This window comes from Neophocaena asiaeorientalis, unplaced genomic scaffold, assembly GCF_003031525.2.
Source record: "Neophocaena asiaeorientalis asiaeorientalis breed wild unplaced genomic scaffold, Neophocaena_asiaeorientalis_V1.1 scaffold66, whole genome shotgun sequence".
Taxonomy (NCBI): domain Eukaryota; kingdom Metazoa; phylum Chordata; class Mammalia; order Artiodactyla; family Phocoenidae; genus Neophocaena; species Neophocaena asiaeorientalis.
The window spans coordinates 634457-654730 of NW_020172677.1; the positions used below are offsets into that span (position 1 = coordinate 634457).

The 20274-nt window shown below is 38.0% G+C and overlaps 2 protein-coding genes across 3 annotated transcripts in view; one reads left to right on the forward strand and one right to left on the reverse strand.

Moving 5' to 3' along the window:
• Positions 1 to 6655, reverse strand: part of NUDCD1 (NudC domain containing 1) — an 80816-nt gene extending 74161 nt beyond the window's left edge. The window contains exon 1 of the mRNA XM_024739737.1: positions 6427 to 6655. Within this exon, the coding sequence (XP_024595505.1) occupies positions 6427 to 6544 (118 nt within the window). The 5' untranslated portion in view covers positions 6545 to 6655. The remainder of the gene's footprint in view (positions 1 to 6426) is intronic.
• Positions 6656 to 6857: 202 nt separating this feature from the next.
• ENY2 (ENY2 transcription and export complex 2 subunit) lies at positions 6858 to 18879 on the forward strand. Of its 2 annotated transcripts, none has more exons than XM_024739725.1 (5): positions 6858 to 7008; positions 8424 to 8500; positions 12275 to 12345; positions 13659 to 13733; positions 16308 to 18879. In XM_024739725.1, the coding sequence occupies exons 1-5, from the start codon at positions 7003 to 7005 to the stop codon at positions 16382 to 16384; spliced, it is 306 nt and encodes a 101-aa protein (XP_024595493.1). In that variant the 5' UTR covers positions 6858 to 7002; the 3' UTR covers positions 16385 to 18879. The 2 variants fall into 2 exon arrangements, with proteins under 2 accessions (XP_024595493.1, XP_024595494.1); XM_024739726.1 differs by having other exon boundaries at positions 6858 to 6936.
• Positions 18880 to 20274: the final 1395 nt, after the last annotated feature.

Sequence of the window (20274 nt, forward strand, 5' to 3'; positions counted from 1 at the left end):
CTTATCACAAGCAAAATGAGAGCAGGCGAAAGTAGAAGGAAACACTTGTGTTCAAAAAACTAAAAGTCAGCCAGACTGGCTGAAATACAGAGCAACATGGAGAACTGCACAAGGAAAGGCAACAGGTGAATAAAGCTAGAGAACTGGGCAGAAGCTGGATCACAAAAGGCCTTGCCTTTATTTATCACTGTTGATAAACTCAATGTAATAAGAGCTCATTTAAGAACTTTTAAGCGGGAGAGTAAAGTCCAGATTCGAATGTATAAAAGGTTTCTTATAGGGACTTCCCTGGTGGCGCAGTGGTTAAGAATCCGCCTGCCAGTGCAGGGGACACGGGTTCGAGCCCTGGTCCAGGAAGATCCCACATGCCGCGGAGCAACTAAGCCCACCCGCCACAACTACTGAGCCTGTGCTCTACAGCCCACAAGCCACAACTACTGAGCCTGCATGCCACAACTACTGAAGCCCGCGTGCCTAGAGCCCATGCTCTGCAACAAGAGAAGCCACTGCAATTAGAAGCCCATGCGCCGCAATGAAGAGTAGTCCCCGCTTGCCGCAACTAGAGAAAGCCCACGCGCAACAACAAAGACCCAACGCAGCCAAAAATAAAAAAATTTTAAAAAGGTTACTTACAACTACCTACGGAAAACAGACCAGAGCAAAGCAAAGTAAGCCCAGGAAGATCCACCAGGAAGCTACTGCAGTCATCCAGGTAAAGGATGGTTGAAATTTGGAGACCTATCAGAGGTTAAATCATTATAACTTTGTGATGGATTTGATAGAGGCTGAGGAAATTATTACATGACTCAAGGAAGTGTTTATTTTATAAGGAAGTTAAAAATACATATTCACTGATTAGAAGGGAAACAATCATTAATTCTTGTTTTTCTAGCACCACTGTGTGGATTCAACTCAACGCTGCAGGAAGTGTACGTGGTAACAGAATGTTCCAAAGCAGTAATATCAGGCAATGATACAACAAATACATTTTCTTCATATTTGTACCAAAGACCCCTGACCAAACCTGAACAAGCCAGAGACTTCTTAGCCCTTTGCCTTGGTACAACACCTTGTCTGTAACTGTATTGATTCTGGAAAACCATTATTAGGAAACCATGAAATACTCTAAGTCTTAGGTTGCTGCATTCTGACAAGATTAATTTATGTAGGTTATTAGGACACAAATGAAGGGCACATTACATACTTGCTATTTTGCAAAAGCTGACAGTGCTCAGAAAAAGGCCACCTCTCTGGCCCCAAATGAGAAAGGAAAAGTTATTGCATTTACTCTGTCAATCAACTTGAGTATAAAAGGGCAGGCAGAGAAAAATGAAAGGAGAAAAGCAATGTCCAGAATGTGACAGAGCTTAACCACTGATGGGGCTCTTTTGTAAAGACTAAGGGAGGGGTGGACAGCAGGGAGTCTCCAATCCAGCTTGATCTTTGATATGACTGAAGAAGAGGAACCTCTTTAACAAAGGGCTAAGAAGCCACTGTAGTAAAATATTTTATTAACATTATCTTACATTAGAAATAAAACAGCTTTGCTGAAAAAGCCTTCTCTCTTATTCTATGAAAAAGAACTTAGGGCCTAACAAAAAGGCAATCTCCCTTAATCTTTACCTATATTTCTTATAAAACATGCATGGAACCTCAAAAACCTATAGTTTTTCATTCACAAACTATTTATTGAATGTCTACTATGTGCCAGACATGGTGCTTGGCATTGGGCAAATACTGGTAAATAAAACAGACATGATCCCTGTGTCCTAATCGTGCTAACAATGGTCACAATTACTGCTTCTTGTCCTTTCAAAATACACAGTTAGGTTGAACCACATGAAATTGTCAATATTCAACTCTTTTGACACCAACTGAATATGATTCAATCTAATACTTACATAAGCAAAGTACAGTATTTTTTTTAAAGGAGGAGAAGGGCCAAAGAACGTTAACTCACAATGGTCACTTCTTAGACCATTTATCTTCTAAAACAGATCAGTTTTCTGTTCACCTAGTTACTGTGTTTGCTCTTTGCATATAAAGATGTAAAAAAGCAAGAGTACAGGTTTGTATTAGTTCTGAAGCAAAATGTACAGAACAAGGCAGGGCTAGAATTAGCAGCATTGCTCCCACTACTCTTCTATACAATGCTTCTGCACCATAACACAGCTTCTCTTCCCCAAATTTTCCTCCAGAAGAGTAGGCATGAATTTTATAGTAAACTTACATAAATAAGTTACATGGCTCTTCTCTCCCTTTACTCCAATTATAGCCTAAACCTTCGCCAGCTTTTATTCTCCCTGCCCTGAAGAAACAGCCCAGAGACCACAAAGTGCATTAGAAAAAGCACGAGCTGTAGGGTCAGGTTAGCCACTGATGGCTAAGGTTAAGTTACCTAACTTTCGACCCTGATTCCTCACCAGTAATAAAAGTTAATAATACTTATCCTGTGAAATTATTGACAAGTTTAAATTATGTGAAGTATTTGCTATGTGACACCTAAGAAAAAGAGTAAGTGTTAATCTCCCAGTTCCTCTTCTCCCTCACAAGACTAATTCTCACAGCTGTTTATGATTCCATTCTCTCCTGCCTCTTCTAGGCCTCTCCTCAGGTTATCTCCTCTCCACTGGCCCCTTCTCCTCCACTTAAATATGCTGAAAACTTCCCCACTCTCAAAACACATGAAAAAGATTTCCTCTTCTTCGCTCTGCACTCAAAGCAGAGCTCTCTCCCACCCTGTACTTCTCAAACTTCTCTAAAAAAGTCTACACTCCCATTTTCTCATTACCCTCATTAACCCATTTTAATTCTGTTTCTAGCTCTACCACTCTATAAAATTATTTTTCCCTTAAAAATATGCATTGAGCAGCCAAGATGGAATAATAGTAATCAGATTTATCCCTCCCTCAGAAACAACCAGTAAGACAAAATAAAATGAACCAGACAAAATTACATGAAACAATAATTTTCAAGACACAAGGCAACAGGCAACAAAGGATAGTGATCGTTAGGAGATGAGAAACAAATGAGGTGAGCTCTACTACTGCCCCAGCTTAGTGCCATGAGTGAGTTTCCAGCCCACAGCACAAAGAGGGGAAAGTGAGGTAGAACCTGACCAGCTCCCTGGGTTGAGATTTCTGAGCTGAAAGTCTGGGGAGACCAAGACAGCTACAGTTCATCGGACCGAGTACCAGAGAAGAGAGAGCCATAGAGAGAGAGAACTCCAGAGATCTGCAGAGAGTCTCTCTCAAATATTCAGCAGAGAACTAATGGCATATGTCTGAGCAAACTACCCCAGACTAGGGAAAGAACCATCTGAACGGATTAGAGGGAACAGTGTTGGGTACTCACACAAGGCTAGGAGCTGTCACTGTTCCCACTAGGCAGACCAGAGAAAACTCTGAATTCATAGGCAGAGTACACAGAAAAGTCTTGTCTCAGTGGTGAGGAATAATCAGCCATAGACTGAGCATTGCTCCAGACAAGGCTAAAAAAGCATAAACGCAAGACCTAGTGGAATTAATCTAATTAATCCAAGTAACTCAACTGCATCACAGAACAAAGTTCAAGAAGATTTATAAGGATACAAAAATGTCTTACACTCAATAGGGTAAAATCCACAACTTTTTGCATCCAAAGATTACCAGGCATGCAAAGAGGAAAGAAAACAAAACCCACAATGAGAATACCCAATCGACAGAAGCCAACACATAACTGACACAGAAGTTATAATTAGCAGAACAAAACATTAAAATGTTTTAAAACATTAAAATGTTTAATGAAACATTAAATTAAAATATTTATTAAAGTACATTCCAAATGTTCAAAATGACAACCAGAGACATGAAAGGTATTAAAAATCATTTAAATCAAACTTCTAGAGATGAAAACTACAATAGCTAAGATGAAAAATACTCTAGATGGGATTAATGACAGAATAGACATTGCAAAAAAAAGATTAGTGAAATTAAAGGCATGAAAATAGAAACTATCCAAAATAAAACAGATTTAAGGGACTCCCCTGGTGGTCCAGTGATTAAAACTCCCATGCTTTCACTGCAGGGGGCACAGGTTCAATCTCTGGTCGGGGAACGAAGATCCTGCATGCTGCGCAGCAGGGCCAAAAAAACAAACAAAAAAACCCAAAGAAAGATTTAAAAAAAAAAACAGAAAAAAATAAAAAGAACATTGATGAGCTGGGGTTAACTTCCAGTAATCCAAAAATGGGTAACTAGATTCCTCAAAGGAGAAAACAGAGGAAAAAAAAAAAAAACTGGAAGAAATAATGGCTGAAAACTTTCCAAACTTGATGAAAACTATAAACCCATGGATCTAGGAAGTTCAACAAACCCCAAGCACAAGTATCATGAGGAAAACCACATCAACACACAACATAATCAAACCGCTCTAAACTAATATGAAAGAGAAAAGTCTTAAAAGCAGCCAGAGAAGAAAAAGATAGTATGCATAAAAGAACAAAGGCTAACATACAATTTTTCATCAGAAACAATACAAGTAATAAGACAAGGGGTAACATCTTTAAAGTACTGAAAGCAAAAAGCTGTTAACCTAGAATTCTGCACATAGCAAAAGTATCTTGAAAATCAAGGCAAAATAAAAATGTTTTCAGACATACAAAAGCTGAAATATTTAATCACCAGAAGACCCACACTGCAAGAAATGTTAAAAGTCCTTCAGGCGGAGGAAAATTATACAGATAAAAATATGGATCTACATAAAGGAATGAAGAGCGCCAGAAATGTAAATATATAAGATTTTTTCTCTACTTTTTACTTCTCTTTAAGAGATAATTAACTATTTAAACAAAAATAACAACGTATTACAAGTTTATAGTAATATGTAAAAGTAAAATGCACAACAATAGCATAAAGGAAATGGAAGTATACTTTTGTAAAGTTCTTATACTACACATGAAACAGTACAATATCATTTGAATGCACCATGTAATAATTTAAAGATGTATACTATAAACCCTAACATAACAAAACAAAGAGCTATAGCTAATAAGCCAACAAATGTGATAAAAATGGATTCATTTAAAAATACTCAATCCAAAAGAAGGCAGAAAAGCAGGAAACTTCCATTCTCCCAAAGACTAAATGGGACCAACAGACTACCAACAGCAAGATGAAAGACCCAAACCTAACAAAATCAATAAACACATTAAATGTAAAGTCTTATCACAAGATAAAGACTATCAGTTTGAATAAAAAAGACCTATTTTTGCCAAAAAGAAATGTATGTTATCAACACAACATTGTAATCAACTATACTTCAATAAAATAAATTTTAAAAAAAGAAAGAAATGCATGTTAAATACTAAGACACAAATAGGTTAAAAGTAAAAGAATGGAAGATATATATGTATACACTATGGTAACATTAATTAGAAGAAAGCCGAAGTGACTATTTTACTATCAAACAGGAGAATTCAGGGCAGACTATCGCCAAGGATATAAAGGTTCTTTCATAATGATAAAGTGGTCAATTTATCAAGAGAACATAATAATCAATAATGTTTATGCAACATAAAATATATGAAGCAAAAACTGACAGAACTGCAAGGAAGAAGAGAAAATCCACAATTATAGCCAGAGATTTCAAAATCTCTCTCTCATGCAACAAGAATAAATTCAAAGTAATTATGCTGAGTAAGAGAAGCCAGACAAGAAAGTACATACTGTGTAATTCTATGTATATAATACTTTAGAAAATACAAACGAATCTACAGTGACAGAGCAGTCGTGGCTTAGGGACTGAGAGGGGAGAGGGAGAAACAGAGGGCCAGTTACAGAAAGGCACAAGGGAACTTTTGGGGATGGTAGCTAAGTTTAATCTTTTTTTTTTTTTTTTTTTTTTGGGAATATTTCTCGAGATGTAATCTACGATAGAGTCCTTAATCTGACGGCCCGTAGGTAATTGAAAACGCTCCTAACTGCAATGGAGTTTCTCTTCTAAGAACTGGGTCTCGGCCAGAGGAAACAGAAGCAGAAGGTCCTCCAAAGAGGTGTGACTTCTCAACGCACACGTTTACAGGGAATGCTCCAGGAGGAAAGCCTGCCCTGAGCTCTCTCCGCAGCAGGGGCCAGGCCAGGACCGACAGGCGGGCGGAGCCCAGAAAGCACCCGCATGCAGGACCTCGGAGCACGGGCAGCGGAGCCTAGAGCCGGCCCAGGGTCCCGATACGGCAAAGCCACTCGAAGGCGGCTCCCTCGGGGGCTGGGGATGGGCATCATTCTCCAGAACCAGCCACTCTGGTCCACCCCTGCCCGGCAGGCCGTGAGAAAGGCCACGGTCGCCTGGCTACCCGGAGTCAGAAAAGAAGAAAATGCGGGAAGCGTCGAGTTTCGGAAGCCAAAAGGAGAAAGGAACAGAGTGCTAGGGGGCACCGCCGCTACCCACCTGCGTCAAGCTCCAGCTGGTAACAGGGCAGTGGCTCGAGGGAAAGCTTATAACCCTCGAAGCGGGGATCCAACAGAGGTCTCTTCACCCGCAGGGAGCAATTAGCGGCCACCTCCATCGCCTTCCAGGGGCCTAGCGTGAGAATTAATAAAGTTCGGGTTGAAAGGTCCGCGCTTCACGCATATTACCGTGGCTGGGAGGCGGCGTGCTTCCCATCCCAGAAAACACTGCGGCGTAACATCCCTTCTGGGTAATGTAGTGCCCACGGGGAAGTTAGCTCTGTTGCATATTGGGATATGTAGTTTTTAGTGAACTTAATGCCCGTGCGACAGCAGGATCTGGACTCTCTTACCCAGAGGGCTGAGCGACCAGGAGGCGGCCCGCGCTGGTTAAAGTCTCACATTATAGGCAGGGTGGCGAGACCCCGCCCCGGAAATGCGTGTGCTAGCTTTCTGTGTGCTTAGGTGCCCGAGCTACTGAGGGTCTAGGTCCGGGCAGCCGAAGAGTGTGGTAGGTAACGGTCGTCAGCGCAAGGGTCATTTCGTCGCTGGGAAGGGACGGCCCTCGCCCGCGGTGATGGTGGTGAGCTATGCCCGTGGTCCTCAGGGCCGGGACCCGGGCCCAGCCCAGGCTCCTTTCGATGTGCTGTCTTTCGTTAGCTTCCCCGACCCGCGCTCGCGGGCCTGTAGGGCTCTCCGACAGGGCGTGCTACCGGAGTTGGCCTGAAGCCAGTCCTCGCTTTGTTTTCTGGCTCCTCCCCTCCCGCCTCTCCCGCTGTCTCCGCCCTATTCTGTTTTCCCAAAGACTGTCTGAACTGGGAGGGATCCCCTAGCGCCCTTGTTTTACCAGTGAGAAAACTGAGGCCTTTAAGAACTGACTTGTCCAAGGTCACTCTCCGTATTTTGGGGGCCAAGGCAAGATCAAGTTCAGTATTCTGCTAATGGTACGGACTAGACCTTAGTATTATTTTGAAAATGTTAGCCTCCAACTGCAAAAGCAAACATATCCTAGTCACTTCTCAACCTCTCCTTTTTCCTGTTCCATTAAAAAAAAAAAAAAAAAACAACTCTGAAAACTCACTGCCAGTCTTGAGTCTTCATAGAGGCGGCGAGGTTGGGGACAACAAAAGTAGTCTCAAGTTGGTGACAGATAAGTGGAGTAACGTTAGCTTATTCCAAGTTTTACAGTTTATCCTCCCTGTCCTTTTTACACCGTTTTGGTTGTCCGTTTTTACTGAAAACTGAGAATTTTCTAAGTTAGGAATTAGTTTGATACTTGTTTTCTTCTTAACCCAACCAGCAAGCTTTGATAAAGAGCATATACACACACACATACTTACAGCTAGTTTGGCAGTTGTAATTCTGGGTACATACTAGTGGAAAGTAAAGTAAAGCACTTCAGATCCTTATCCAGGAATTTCATTTTTCACAAACTGTGCTTACTCTGCTATTGATATTTAGGTTATATAGCTTCCCCCAAATTTTGAATACAGTTAATTAAGATGCAGAAATGATTAACAGTCAGTTATTATGTGCGGTTAAAGTATTTTGCGGCTTCTGGGGTCACAGTACCTGAGTTAAAGTCCTGCCTTCACCACTTTTCTATCTCGGTGCCTCAGTTTCCTCATCTGTAAAATACAAACTATGTTAATAGTACTTGCATAAAAGAATAAGATCTGGGAATTAAATGAGATTAAAAACTCAGTGCGTTAGCTCAGTTCCAGGTACATAAGTGTTTAATAAATGTTACAGTAATTGTCATTATCCAGAGACTCATTAATAAAGGGTACATGGGGGAAGAAAATTGTAAAGTCATGATCATGACTTCTTGGGATGCAGTAAATAATATTAGGAGTAAGGACCTTGTTAACACATTGTTGAAATTTATCACCCCTTCAGTCGATAGATAGACTGTTAAATGTGTTGAGGTGCTTGAGAGGATTTAGAAGAAAATGCTTTGTAAGTGTTCTATATCTGAAAATACATGTTGATGTTCAGGTTAGCAAGATGAACAAAGATGCGCAGATGAGAGCAGCAATTAACCAAAAGTTGATAGAAACTGGAGAAAGAGAACGGTAAGTAATCGATTGTGTTAATTAATTACATTTAACATCTTTAAATTACAGTTATAAGAATCTAAAAAGTAACAAAACTGATGTCAGTGGAAATAATTACAGAAAATTGAGATTATCAAAAGCAATTCCTAACATCTGTTAAAAATGCTTAGGTCTGTTCAATATTGCAAGACTTGGAGGGAAGTGGATCATGTACAAAGATGAACAGGAAGTGAGTCTCTCTCAAAAAATGTCTAATCTAATGGAGAAGAAAAATACATACCCAGATAACTACAATTGAAGATAAAATGTTACCCACTTTTTAACAGGGAGACAGCATGATGGAACCAGTTTCAGTTACCAAGCTCTCTTAACCTCAGAGCAATGTGTGCTATTCCTACTCTCTGAAACATTCTTCTTCCTTCCCCCCATCTTTAACTAATTCTAGCTCATTATCAGGTCTTAATTTAAGTATCATCTCTTCTAGAAATCTGTTAACTCCCAAATACCTTGTTCCATCATAGTATTTAATCACTTTGTATTATAATCACCTCCTTTGCTAGTTTGTATCAATAGAATCTGAGTTCCTTGACAGCAGAAATACTACTGTATACCGAGCATCGTGCCTAGCACATAATTGGCCAGGTAAATATTTGAAGAATGAACAGGTTTGGAAGTACAGAGGAGAGTCTAAGGAATCAAAAAAGTCTTCCAGGAGCAGGGTGATAAATTGTATGAGAGAAATATATATAAGGAACAAGAGGGATCTCTCAGTTCTACCTGGGGATTAAGGTAATCAGTAAAGCTCTCACAGAACAGTAGAAGTGGTACTTCAGCTGGGTAAGAAGGATTCGCAGTTCCCCAACCTAGTAAAGGAGAAAGGACAGTCTAGGCAAATGGAACCGAATATGCAAAGTCAAAGAGATTTGTTACAATATGATAATATTCTGGGGAACTGTGCAGTTAAAATGTGAAAGACAGTGGACAGGAGAAATGTGGCTTTTGTATAATCAGAAATCTTTCCATTCACAATGATAAGAAACTGAACTCAGTAACTGGCTCAGCCAATTTCTATATAAGATCGTGTGACTAAAAGTCTAGGGCTTGAAGGTGCTTCAGGCACTCAAAAATTGTTGCCAACAACATGTCTGTCTTTCCGTCTCTCATCTCTGCTTTCCTCTCTGTTGGCTTTATTCTCAAGAAGGCACTACCCACAAGGTGGCAGAAATTAGCGGTTCAAAATTTACATCTCTCCACCTGAGACTACCGTTCTCCTAGTAGTTTCAGCAAAGGACCTAGCTAGATTACCATCCTACTTAAGGTAATAGGCCATTCATAATCAGTGTTGCCTAGGTCACATTTCCATTGCTAGAGCCCTACCTGGATTTCTTACACCGAGAGTTGTGGAGTGTTTTTACTGTCAAAGAAATGGCAGGAAAATAGGTGGTAGTTTGCAAAAACATCTGTTGTTGACTTTATCCTTGGGTGTTGGGAGTCATTAAAAAATTCTAAGAAAGGGACTGACTAGATCACATTTGCACTTTAGGAATGTTATTTTGGCAGTATGGAGGATAGACTTGAAGGGCTAGAGATAAATTGCAGAAGATAATAGGTTAAAAGTGGAAAACAGCAAAAATGGAAAGGAGAACTTACAGGTTTGTTTTTTTTTTTTTAAGTAAAATCAACAACCCTTGACATGAGGAATGAGGAAGAAGAAAGCCTCTAGAACAGTGCCTTGGGAAACTGAGAGGATAGTATTGCCAATAATGGGTGTAGGGTATTATGTATTACTGTTTTTTTATCTGTTTTCATTCATGCAGCTTAAAGTTACTGAGTTTCTACCATATGCCATGTCCTGTTAGGTGCTGGAGATATAGTAGTGAACAAAATGAAGCCTGTTCTTTTACACAGCTTACATTCTAATGGGAGGAGACAGAAAATAATGTGTAATATGTCAGATGGTGATGAGTTCTAGAGGAAAAATAAAGCAGAGAATAATCAGGTGTGTTATTTTGGATAAGAAAAAAAAAGTAGGCTTCACTGAGATCAAAAGGATATGAGGGAGTGAGGGGACTCCTAAGAGCCATGGTCCTGACAGAGGAGCTTTCCTGGCATTTTTTTTTCCTTGTGTGCCTTGTGGGACCTTAGTTCCCGGACCAGGGATGGAACCGAGGCTCCAGCAGTGAAAGCGCCAAGCCCTAACCACTGGACAGCCAGGGAGTTCCCTTGCCTGGCATTTTGAGGAACCCATGGAAACTAATAAGACTGAGTCAGCTGGGTGAAGGAGAGAAACAGTAAAGTCAGAGGCATTGCTTCGGAGAGGACAGACCTTGCAGGGTCATTTAGGTTGTAGTAAGGACTTGAAATTGTATTCTGAGTAAATTGGGAAGCCACTGGAGGGTTTTGAGCAGTGAGAGGAGAAGGACGTGTACAAGGGAAGTAGCAGGGGGACGAGTTAGGAGGCTTTGGCAACAGTCCAGTCAAGAGAAGATGGTGGCTTCAACTAGGTAGTAATGGCAGAGGTGGTGAGAAACATTTGGATTTCAGGTATATATTTTAAAACCGGAACCAATAGGATGTGCTTATGGGTTGGACGTTAGTGTTATCAAAATTGCTGAGTGGGGCTTCCCTGGTGGCGCAGTGGTTGAGAGTCCGCCTGCCGATGCAGGGGACGCAGGTTTGTGCTCCGGTGGGAGGATCCCACATGCCGCGGAGCAGCTGGGCCCATGAGCCATGGCCGCTGAGCCTGCGTGTCCGGAGCCTGTGCTCCGCAACAGGAGAGGCCACAACAGTGAGAGGCCCGCGTACCGCAAAAAATAATAATAATAAATAAATAAAAATTGCTGAGTGAAGGATGCGTTCAAGGTTTCTAGTCTGAGGATCCAGAAGAGTGGAGTTGCCAGTCTGACAAGGAGAACAGCTTGAGATGGAAGAGAAGCAAGAGTTGGGTTTTGTCCCTGTTACGATTAAATGACTTAAACATCTAGATGGAAATGTCACATAGTGGATGTTAGGAATACTGAAAAAGAAGCAGTTTGGTTTGGGACTTGACATGTTTAAGCTGAGAAATGAGGTGATTTAGGTTGAAGATTGAGGTTTTATAAGACTAGGTATTGCAGAAGGGTAAAGTATTTTATTGCACCCATGATGCCATTAGTTGTAATACCCACCAATATTTTTTTAACCTTTAAGAATAAAGAAAATACTGCCAATTAAATTATGATAGGCATGCCAATTACTGACTTGTTAAAATGTGGGAAAACACAGTCTTAGAATTAATGAAATACCATAGTTAATGTGTAATTTAGAAGGACAATGAGAAAAAGGGAGGGGCAAGTCTGAGATTAGATATATAACGGGGCAATAAGAGAGCTAATGGGTAAGAATTTGTAGTTAAAGAATGGATTTTGGAGTTTGAAGATTTCAGAAGTACAGCTGCTTCAAACTCAACTAATACCCTTCTGAAGTTGTACAAAACCTACAATATTCCTGTTGGTGGAGGGAAGTAGAAAGTGTGTAAGAAGGCCAGAGAGTAGGGTTTCTTAAGAATTGTACCCCATCCACTTCATTGAATTTTACCGATGACAAAAATGAGGCCCAGCATTTAAATGACTTGCATAAGACCAAAGAACTTTTTAGTGGTAGAACCAAGATTAGGCCATGGTTAAAGTTTTATAACTGGAAGATGGGATTTTTAATTGAACAGTTGAAGCTTTGCTTCAAGCATTCCTATCTAAGATATGGTACACTTGAACACTATTGTAGTTTAATTTGGAAACACTTCTTTTTCAACAGCCTCAAGGAGTTGCTGAGAGCTAAATTAATTGAATGTGGCTGGAAGGATCAGTTGAAGGCACACTGTAAAGGTAATCTGTTTCATTTAGAAGATAAGCTAATTCCATAGCTCTCAGCTGTGTTGGTTTGGAATGCATTAGAAAAATTATAGTCAGTATTTTAAGATATATTGAGTGCTCAAGCATAATTTTAAACAAATAGAAAATTGAAGCTTGTAGTAATAGATTACCTCCTCTCAGTGATAATATGTAGACCTATTCCTTAATTTTTAGAAATTTTCTTTGTGTTTCTCTTAAAACAAGTGAGGCAAGATTTCCTCTGGCATGGAATATGGAATCCCACCTTTTTTGCTGTGCCTACTCAAAGTGAAACATTAATTATTCCTAGTCTGTTTTTCTTAACACATTGAGCACTTTACGGTTGGCAGACTTACAGGAATTATATCTCCTATCTTTAACAGTGTTATTTTTGAAAAAATCATCTATAAAAGCTCTTAGAAAATTACATGTATTTTTAAAATTATAAAATGGGAGCTTGTTAAATTGCAATTAGGTATTGATGATTATGCCATTAGATACAATTACAAGTGTCACTAAGATGAGCCTCCTTCCTTTCTGGCTCAGCTTTTGGTATGCTGGAATTCTGGATATTTATAATGAATTCTCGTATTGGTTTCTACAAATGATAATAGAAACTATTTATATCATTAACCGGAAGAAGGCAATGTGCCAAATTAATAAAAGCATAGACTTTGAGGTCATACAGACCTTCACTGGTAAGACTAGAGCTGGATTTCAAGTCGTGTTTGAATGAGTTATTTAATCTTTAAGCCTCACTTGCCTCACCTCTGAAGTGGGAAAAATGCCCAGCCTGGCAGCTTATCGTGAATATTAAATGATGCAAAGCACCCAGCACATAATAGGGGTCCAATAAGTGTAAACTCCTTTCTCCTTCTTTTGGCCCAGCCTAGAGAAGAGAAAGGAGCAAAGGAGTTGTTCTGTATTTTAATTTGGGGCTGTGAAATTACAAGTTAGACTTAAATTATAGTTTTTTCCCCTCCATACATTCAAGAGCTGATATGATTATCGTGAAATAAGATCTGTGCAGTTGTAAGTTTCCAGTTTTTTACAAATATTAGATTTGAATTTACAGTTCAGATTCATTCTAAGTGTTATAATTATTTTATGTTTTGGATCTGGTGAATACATACTGTGTTTAAGGTTGAAATAAACCTTCATTAGAAAAGAAAAAAGAAGTGTCCTCTTTTTTTTTTTTAAAGACCAGTCTGTACTCTAAAAACATGATCTTAACCCTTCCTCTATGAAAATCTTTCTTACAGATAATGATTTTAAATGATATGATTTGTTTTTTGCTTTTGCATAAGAGGTAATTAAAGAAAAAGGACTAGAACACGTTACTGTTGATGACTTGGTGGCTGAAATCACACCAAAAGGCAGAGGTAAGGAACGAATACAAATTGTGTGAAAGGAATTGTGGGCTAAGACATGATTTTTTTCTCTCTCTTTTGCTGGTGCAGCTTTTCTTTCTTTTTACAAGGAAAAGCACCCTTTCCAAAATTATGTGGGTACTTGCATCTCCTCTTTGGGAAGAGTTATAGTTGCCTCACCAACTTTTGTGCCTGGTCTTGAGTAACAAACAACTAAGAGGTGTAAAACGTTTTTGCACTGTTAAAACAGTACACAAATGTAAATTGATGTGGTTGTTAGAACAGATCATTTTTATAATACAGGATTTTGTAGAGGCAAATATTACCTGAAGCTAGGATTTGTAAACTTTAGCCTGATATTTAATAATTCAGAGTTTTACACCAGCCCCTGAGTCATTGCTCTCTTTCCTTATTAAAAATAAACAAAAATGTCTTCTTGAATGTCTAATTAAGAATTTGGTAGCTCCATAACTTCATGGTCAGGGTAATTCATATTTAAGACTCATACTTCAACTACCTTCTTAATTTCTCCCTTTAATACCTTGTTTAGAGAAGCCAAAGGAAAGAGAGGAAGTAGTATATTAACAAACTACTAACAAAATATTTATATGTAATAAGTATTAAGTCAGGAATTACATCATATAATTAAGTGTAACGAGATTATTTTCATCATTTCATTTGAGGAAGTCAGTGGGGGGAGGGAGAGTTGTATTATAAGTGGAAGCAGGTAAATTAGATGACCCGTTAGTTATTTCCTCACACAGAAATAGTAAAAATAATTTAAGTGTGAAAAGTAAATGATTTTAAAATTATTACTAGGGAATACTAGTCCCCTGAACTGCTACCATGTGGAAGGAGCAACAACATCTTGTGGTCCTTTCCAGCCATCTTTTTAGGGCTGTTTACAGCTAAACAACATGACTTTTTTGATCAATCATGTCTCAGGAAAAGGAGGGGGAAAAAGTATTTATTGTTCTCCCCATGGATTTATGTTTTAAAATAAATTTCTATAATTTCTTTTTCTACTTTTCTTCTGTAATTTATGCTTAATCTGTTAACATTTAAGAACTTAATCTGTTAACAGGGTAGAAATCATCCTTTGCTTCTCCTTCAATACTTGTGTGTTGGACATTTCAATCCGTTGTAGCTCCCTTGCTAGAGAATGAGCAAAAAAGAAAAGAGAAGTAAAAATAAATCTTTTCTTTTATTTTCATAGTGCTCTTTTTATTGTCAAGAGAGGTATTTGTTTTTATTTTTTAAATTAACATACAGTAAAATTGACCCTTTTTTAGTGTCAGTTCTATGAACTTTATACACATGTATAGATTCACTCTAAAAAACTCCCTCAAGCTGTTCCTTCATAGTCACACCACATCTCTAACCCCAAGGCAGCTGATCTGTTCCCCATCACCATAATTTTGATTAAAAGTATATTTAACATACATAGTGATCACATTTGCAGTGGACTTGAATTAATTATGTAGTCTTTATTTCTAGGCAGGCTTACAGTAAATTTATAAAGAGGAGTATCTGTATAGTTAATTCCCTATTGTTCTTATTTTTAGTAGCCAAAAAGGGGGGAAATAGTGTAGATTTATTTATTGACATTTAATATTAATTTAAATTTCAAAGAGCAGGGCTTTTTTTCCTTTATTATTATTTTTTTTTCCCATGCCACACGGCTTGCAGGATCTCCGTTTCCCAACCAGGGATTGAACTCGGGCCACACAACAGTGAAAGCCTGGGATCCTAGCCACTAGGCCACCAGAGAACTCCCATTTTCCCATTTTTAGTTTAATATTCTGAGTAGATAATACAGTTACATGGTTCAAAATTTTTAAAATAAGCCTATAACAAATACAGCTACTGTTGAAGCTTTTGCATCTTTGCTCATTCAAGTATATGCATTTATTTCAATACAGTATTGCCAAATTACCTTCCCCAAAATGTTTTGTCAGTTTATTCTCCCACCAGCTAATATGAGAGGGCCAGTTTTCCCCCAGTCTTGCCAATACATACATTACTGACCTTTGGATTTTAGCCAGTCTCATTGGTAAAACATGCTATCTGAATGTGGTTTTAATTTTCATTTCTGTTGTGAGGTTAAACTTTTACATTCAAGAACTATATGCCTCTCCTTTTCTTCATCTCCTTTGCTCATTTTTCTGTAAGCCTGCTGATCTTTTTCATATCAAATTGAAGAAATTGTGTAGTAGAGAGATTAGCAGTGTTTTCTCAGTTTTTGTTTTTGTTTTTGTTTATGGTAATTTTGACCAAGCTTATTAAGTTGTTGCATTTGAATCAAATTCATCAATCTTTTACAGCCTCTGTTTAAAAAAGGCCTTTTCTATTCCTAGTTTAGAGAATTTTCACATGTGCAATATTATTTTAGGTATTGGATAATTCATTCAAATAATGAATTGCAAATATACTTTATTTTCTCAAATGTCTTTATTTTTTTATTGAAGCATAAGGGTTACTTTTGAAATTATTTTGTTGGTAGTCCTGAATAAAATACCAAATCTCAAGTTGACATATATTAATTGGGATCTTCTTTACTCTTATGTTTTTATTTTTATATTTCAGCCCTGGTACCTGACAGTGTAAAGAAGGAGCTCCTACAAAGAATAAGAACATTCCTTGCTCAGCATGCCAGCCTTTAAGATTGAATTAGATTGTGTTGTTTTGTGGTTTTATTTCTGAAAGTAAAACTTGCCATAAATTAGGAATTGATTTCCCAAAATAAAATCCTTTTTTGTATGATGGTATACAGTTTTCAGTAATGATGTATACAATTGTATTGATTTTTTTCCCTAAATGTGTTATTTTAATAAATATCTCATGAATGAGTTTGAAGTTTCCTTGGATTTTGGAATAAATGGGACTTTATTAATAATTCATCAGATTTGTTAAGAGAAAAAGTCAAGCAGTGAATATAGTTTAAGTGTTAAGTATGTAAATGTTAAGTAAGCACATCTCTGTAATAACAGTTGAGAGGTAAGCAGCCTCTTCTGATTGTTTGGATGTAGTGTATGCCTCTTTTGAATTCCTATAATATTTTATAATATATGTCCCACCTTGTACTACAGATATCTTATTTCTTATTTGTTATAAACGCTGAGGGTTAGGACCGGGTCTTACTCATCTTTATGTGCCTTCCTTATTCCTCAAAGAATTTACCATCTTATTGGAAGAGAGAACATTTGCAAACTGGCTCCATATCAAGCTCCTCTCACATACTCTACTCATCTGAACTTCGAAAGCAGAAACTAAATTGCATCCCCACTTACTAAGGTCAAGAAAGAACTTAATGGGAAATAATCTCCACCCATAGCTTTACTCTGACATCAAGATCGGCAAATCCATGGACTTTTGTCTATTCTTATGTGACCTCTGCTGGAAAACAAGAATGTTGACCATCCGGCCACTTGGAACTCTTCCCACTGCTCACGTTGTTTATACCTACCACTGGAAGCTCCTTCTGTTTCTTGTGGATACCTTTTGCTGTATGGAACTTTAAATAATGGTGTTTCTTAGTGCTCCCTCTGGGCCCTCTGCCTAATGATATAATTTCCTGGGCAGATACCAGGAAAGTTGGGTCGGACCATGGCTTCAAATACTAACAGGTTGATAAATGTTAAATTGCATCTCCAACGCAGCCTCCAGATCCATATACTCAACTGCTATGGATCAGCTTCCTTGAATGTTCCATAAACACCTCAAACTGACCCCACCTGACAGTGATTTTCTTTTTCCTCCAGTAACTGCCCCTACTGTGTGGTGCCTCCCAGACATACAGATTACCTGAGGAGCTTGTTAAAATACTGATTCTGAAGGTAAGGGATATGGCACAAGATTCTGTATTTCAGGCAAGCTTCTCAAACATGCTCGTGTTGCTGATCCAGACCATTTTGAGTGTAGCAAGACTAAATTGTCCCCCTGCCTGCTTAACTTAGGCCCTCTTAGTTCAAGCCCAGATTATTTCAGTCGGCTCTTAATATTTCCGCACTCCAGTTGCTCCATGTTTCCTCCAATATATCTTCCACATTATTGCCTAAGTGACCTTACTAAAATTCAAGCCTGGTCATTTTATTCCCCTACTTGAAATTTCTCAATAACTTCTTAGTTTGCAAGGTAAAATTCAAGCTCTGCCGTACCACCTAGGCCCTTCTTGATCTGCCATTTACTTATTTCTCTGGGTAAAGAGTCCCCAAAAGTACCAAGTTGTTACATCTGTAATACATTGGAAAATCCACGAAAATGGAAAGCCTTTCTACTTACGGCATTCCTACTTGCCCTTCAAAATTCAGCTTGAGTCATTGCCGAAATATTCTGACGTTTCTTGCTCTGGTTTAGATTCCCCACCACTGTTTTTCTGTAAGAAGCACCTGTGCCTAATTTCAACACTGGTTTTCCAACTTCAACATGCATCTCCTGGAGGGAAGGAAACATGACTAATTTTTACTTTGTATGATACTCATTGGTGGATGAATGGACAAAGGAATATATGAATGCACTAGTGAATGAACATTATAGGAGCACCAAAGAAGGTAACAATTGAGTGTAGCTGAGGAAAGCCTTTATGTTAATTTTTGGTTCATGTTCTAGAGATACAACTTTATATTTCCGATGAGTTTATAGTTTAAGTGTAGTCATTGAACCAACTAGACTTAATTATGTAAATTTTGAGTCCAAGATACACACAAAAAAAATCATAAAACTACCCCAAAGAATTTTTTGTTTCGCCTCATCTCTTGTAAAGCAATGATCCAAAGTAATGATAGTTATATTCACCATTCTGCTACCGATTATCAAAAAGGAAACAATCTTAAATGGTACATAAATGTTAAAAATGAGTAGTTTTTATTTCATAGTACTGTATATGAAAGCGAATCAAAAATTGCTCATAGAAATAACTTCTAATAGCTCAAAAGCAAATATGAGAAAATGGAAAAAAGTTATTATGAAAATATTTTGAAATGGAACAAAAATAGCTGAATCGAAAATATGTAATAGCAATTCAAAATACTAAAGAGCCTAGATTTAAAATAATAATGCTGAGAACTCCCCCACCACCTCTAGGGTTTTTTTTGACATCTTAGAAATTATAGTTTGCATCTAGAACACTGATACCTTTTAAATAAACCGACTTTGTGTATATTTTGACTCACATCACTGATTTATGTAAACTAGGAACACATTCTTTAAAAATCTTGCACCCTTTCGTGCTCAGTGTTGGAAATTCAATAGAAGATTACTGTTACATGACTGTGCTGGGTGAGTAAGATACTAATTAAGATTACCATAAGCTTCTCTTGTATAGGATTAAAGAAGACCTAAGTAAATTATTTATGTAATCGCTTTGCTCTGGCATCACAAGTGTATCATTTGGTTGCACAGTGCAAAGCCAGGGCCTGGGTTTTCTGGGGATTGGTAATTGGATATGGGACATTTCATAACTTGAAAAAAGACTCCATCCAACTCAAGAGAATTGTAACAGCTGCTCAGTAGCTGATGTTGGAAATGATCCTGTGTGTGTGTGTGTGTGTGTGCGCGCGTGTGTGTGTGTGTGCGCGCGCTAACCCTTCTTGTAAATGGCTATCTCATGTTACTCAGTGACTCCATAAAAACCCCTCATATTTACCATTAGAAACCACACAAAAGTCACTGGATGAATCTTCCAAGAAAACTAAGAGGTGCAATCAGACAATTTGAACTGTGGTCTCATCTATTATACTGAATTATCAGGTAAGGCTGACTGTTCTGCCTCAGTTTCCTCATCTGCTCAACAGATCTGATAATGCTGACCTGGAAAGAATGAAAATAATTTTTAAAACTGTAAATATTATTAGGATAATTATAAAAAGCAATCTGGGTAATCAGAAAAAGCAATATGGATTCACATTACTCCTAGGAAAAACTAAAAACATGTAATTATTTACTATGTGTCTTCTAGATTTATTTAGATACATGAATTACACTTGTGTGGAAAATAGCTGCTTTTATTTTTCAGGAATTTATAAATAATATTAATTGCCATGAGAATACCTACAAAAATAAAGACCAGCATAACTTGATCAGAATAGGAAAAAAATCACTATAATTATCTTTTTACCCTCGTTTTACTATGACACAAACTGTATCCCACTTATCTTTTGATCTTCGGTGTGAAACAGTAAATTCTTGACATGTTCTTTTAAATGAATTAATAAATAAACGGCAATAGGGAAAACCTGTTTATTCCCGACTTCTAATTTATTTGGTTATTCTGCTTATCAGCCACCAGGGGGCATTTGAAGCCTGTATGTTGATCCTGTCTGGGGCTCACTGAAATGTGTTCTCATTTCAACAGGCCCAAAAGCAGGACAGTCAGCTTTTTCAAGATGAAAGTGTAATTGAATTAAAGCTTAACATGAGAACCTCAGAATGTGCTTCTAGTATAAATTAAGATGAAGCTACACTGAGATGTTATTTTACTGGGATAAGAATAATAATAATGTAGATATTATTTTACTGGGATCATTTTCTGTAGCCAGTTTAGTAATTCAGGCAG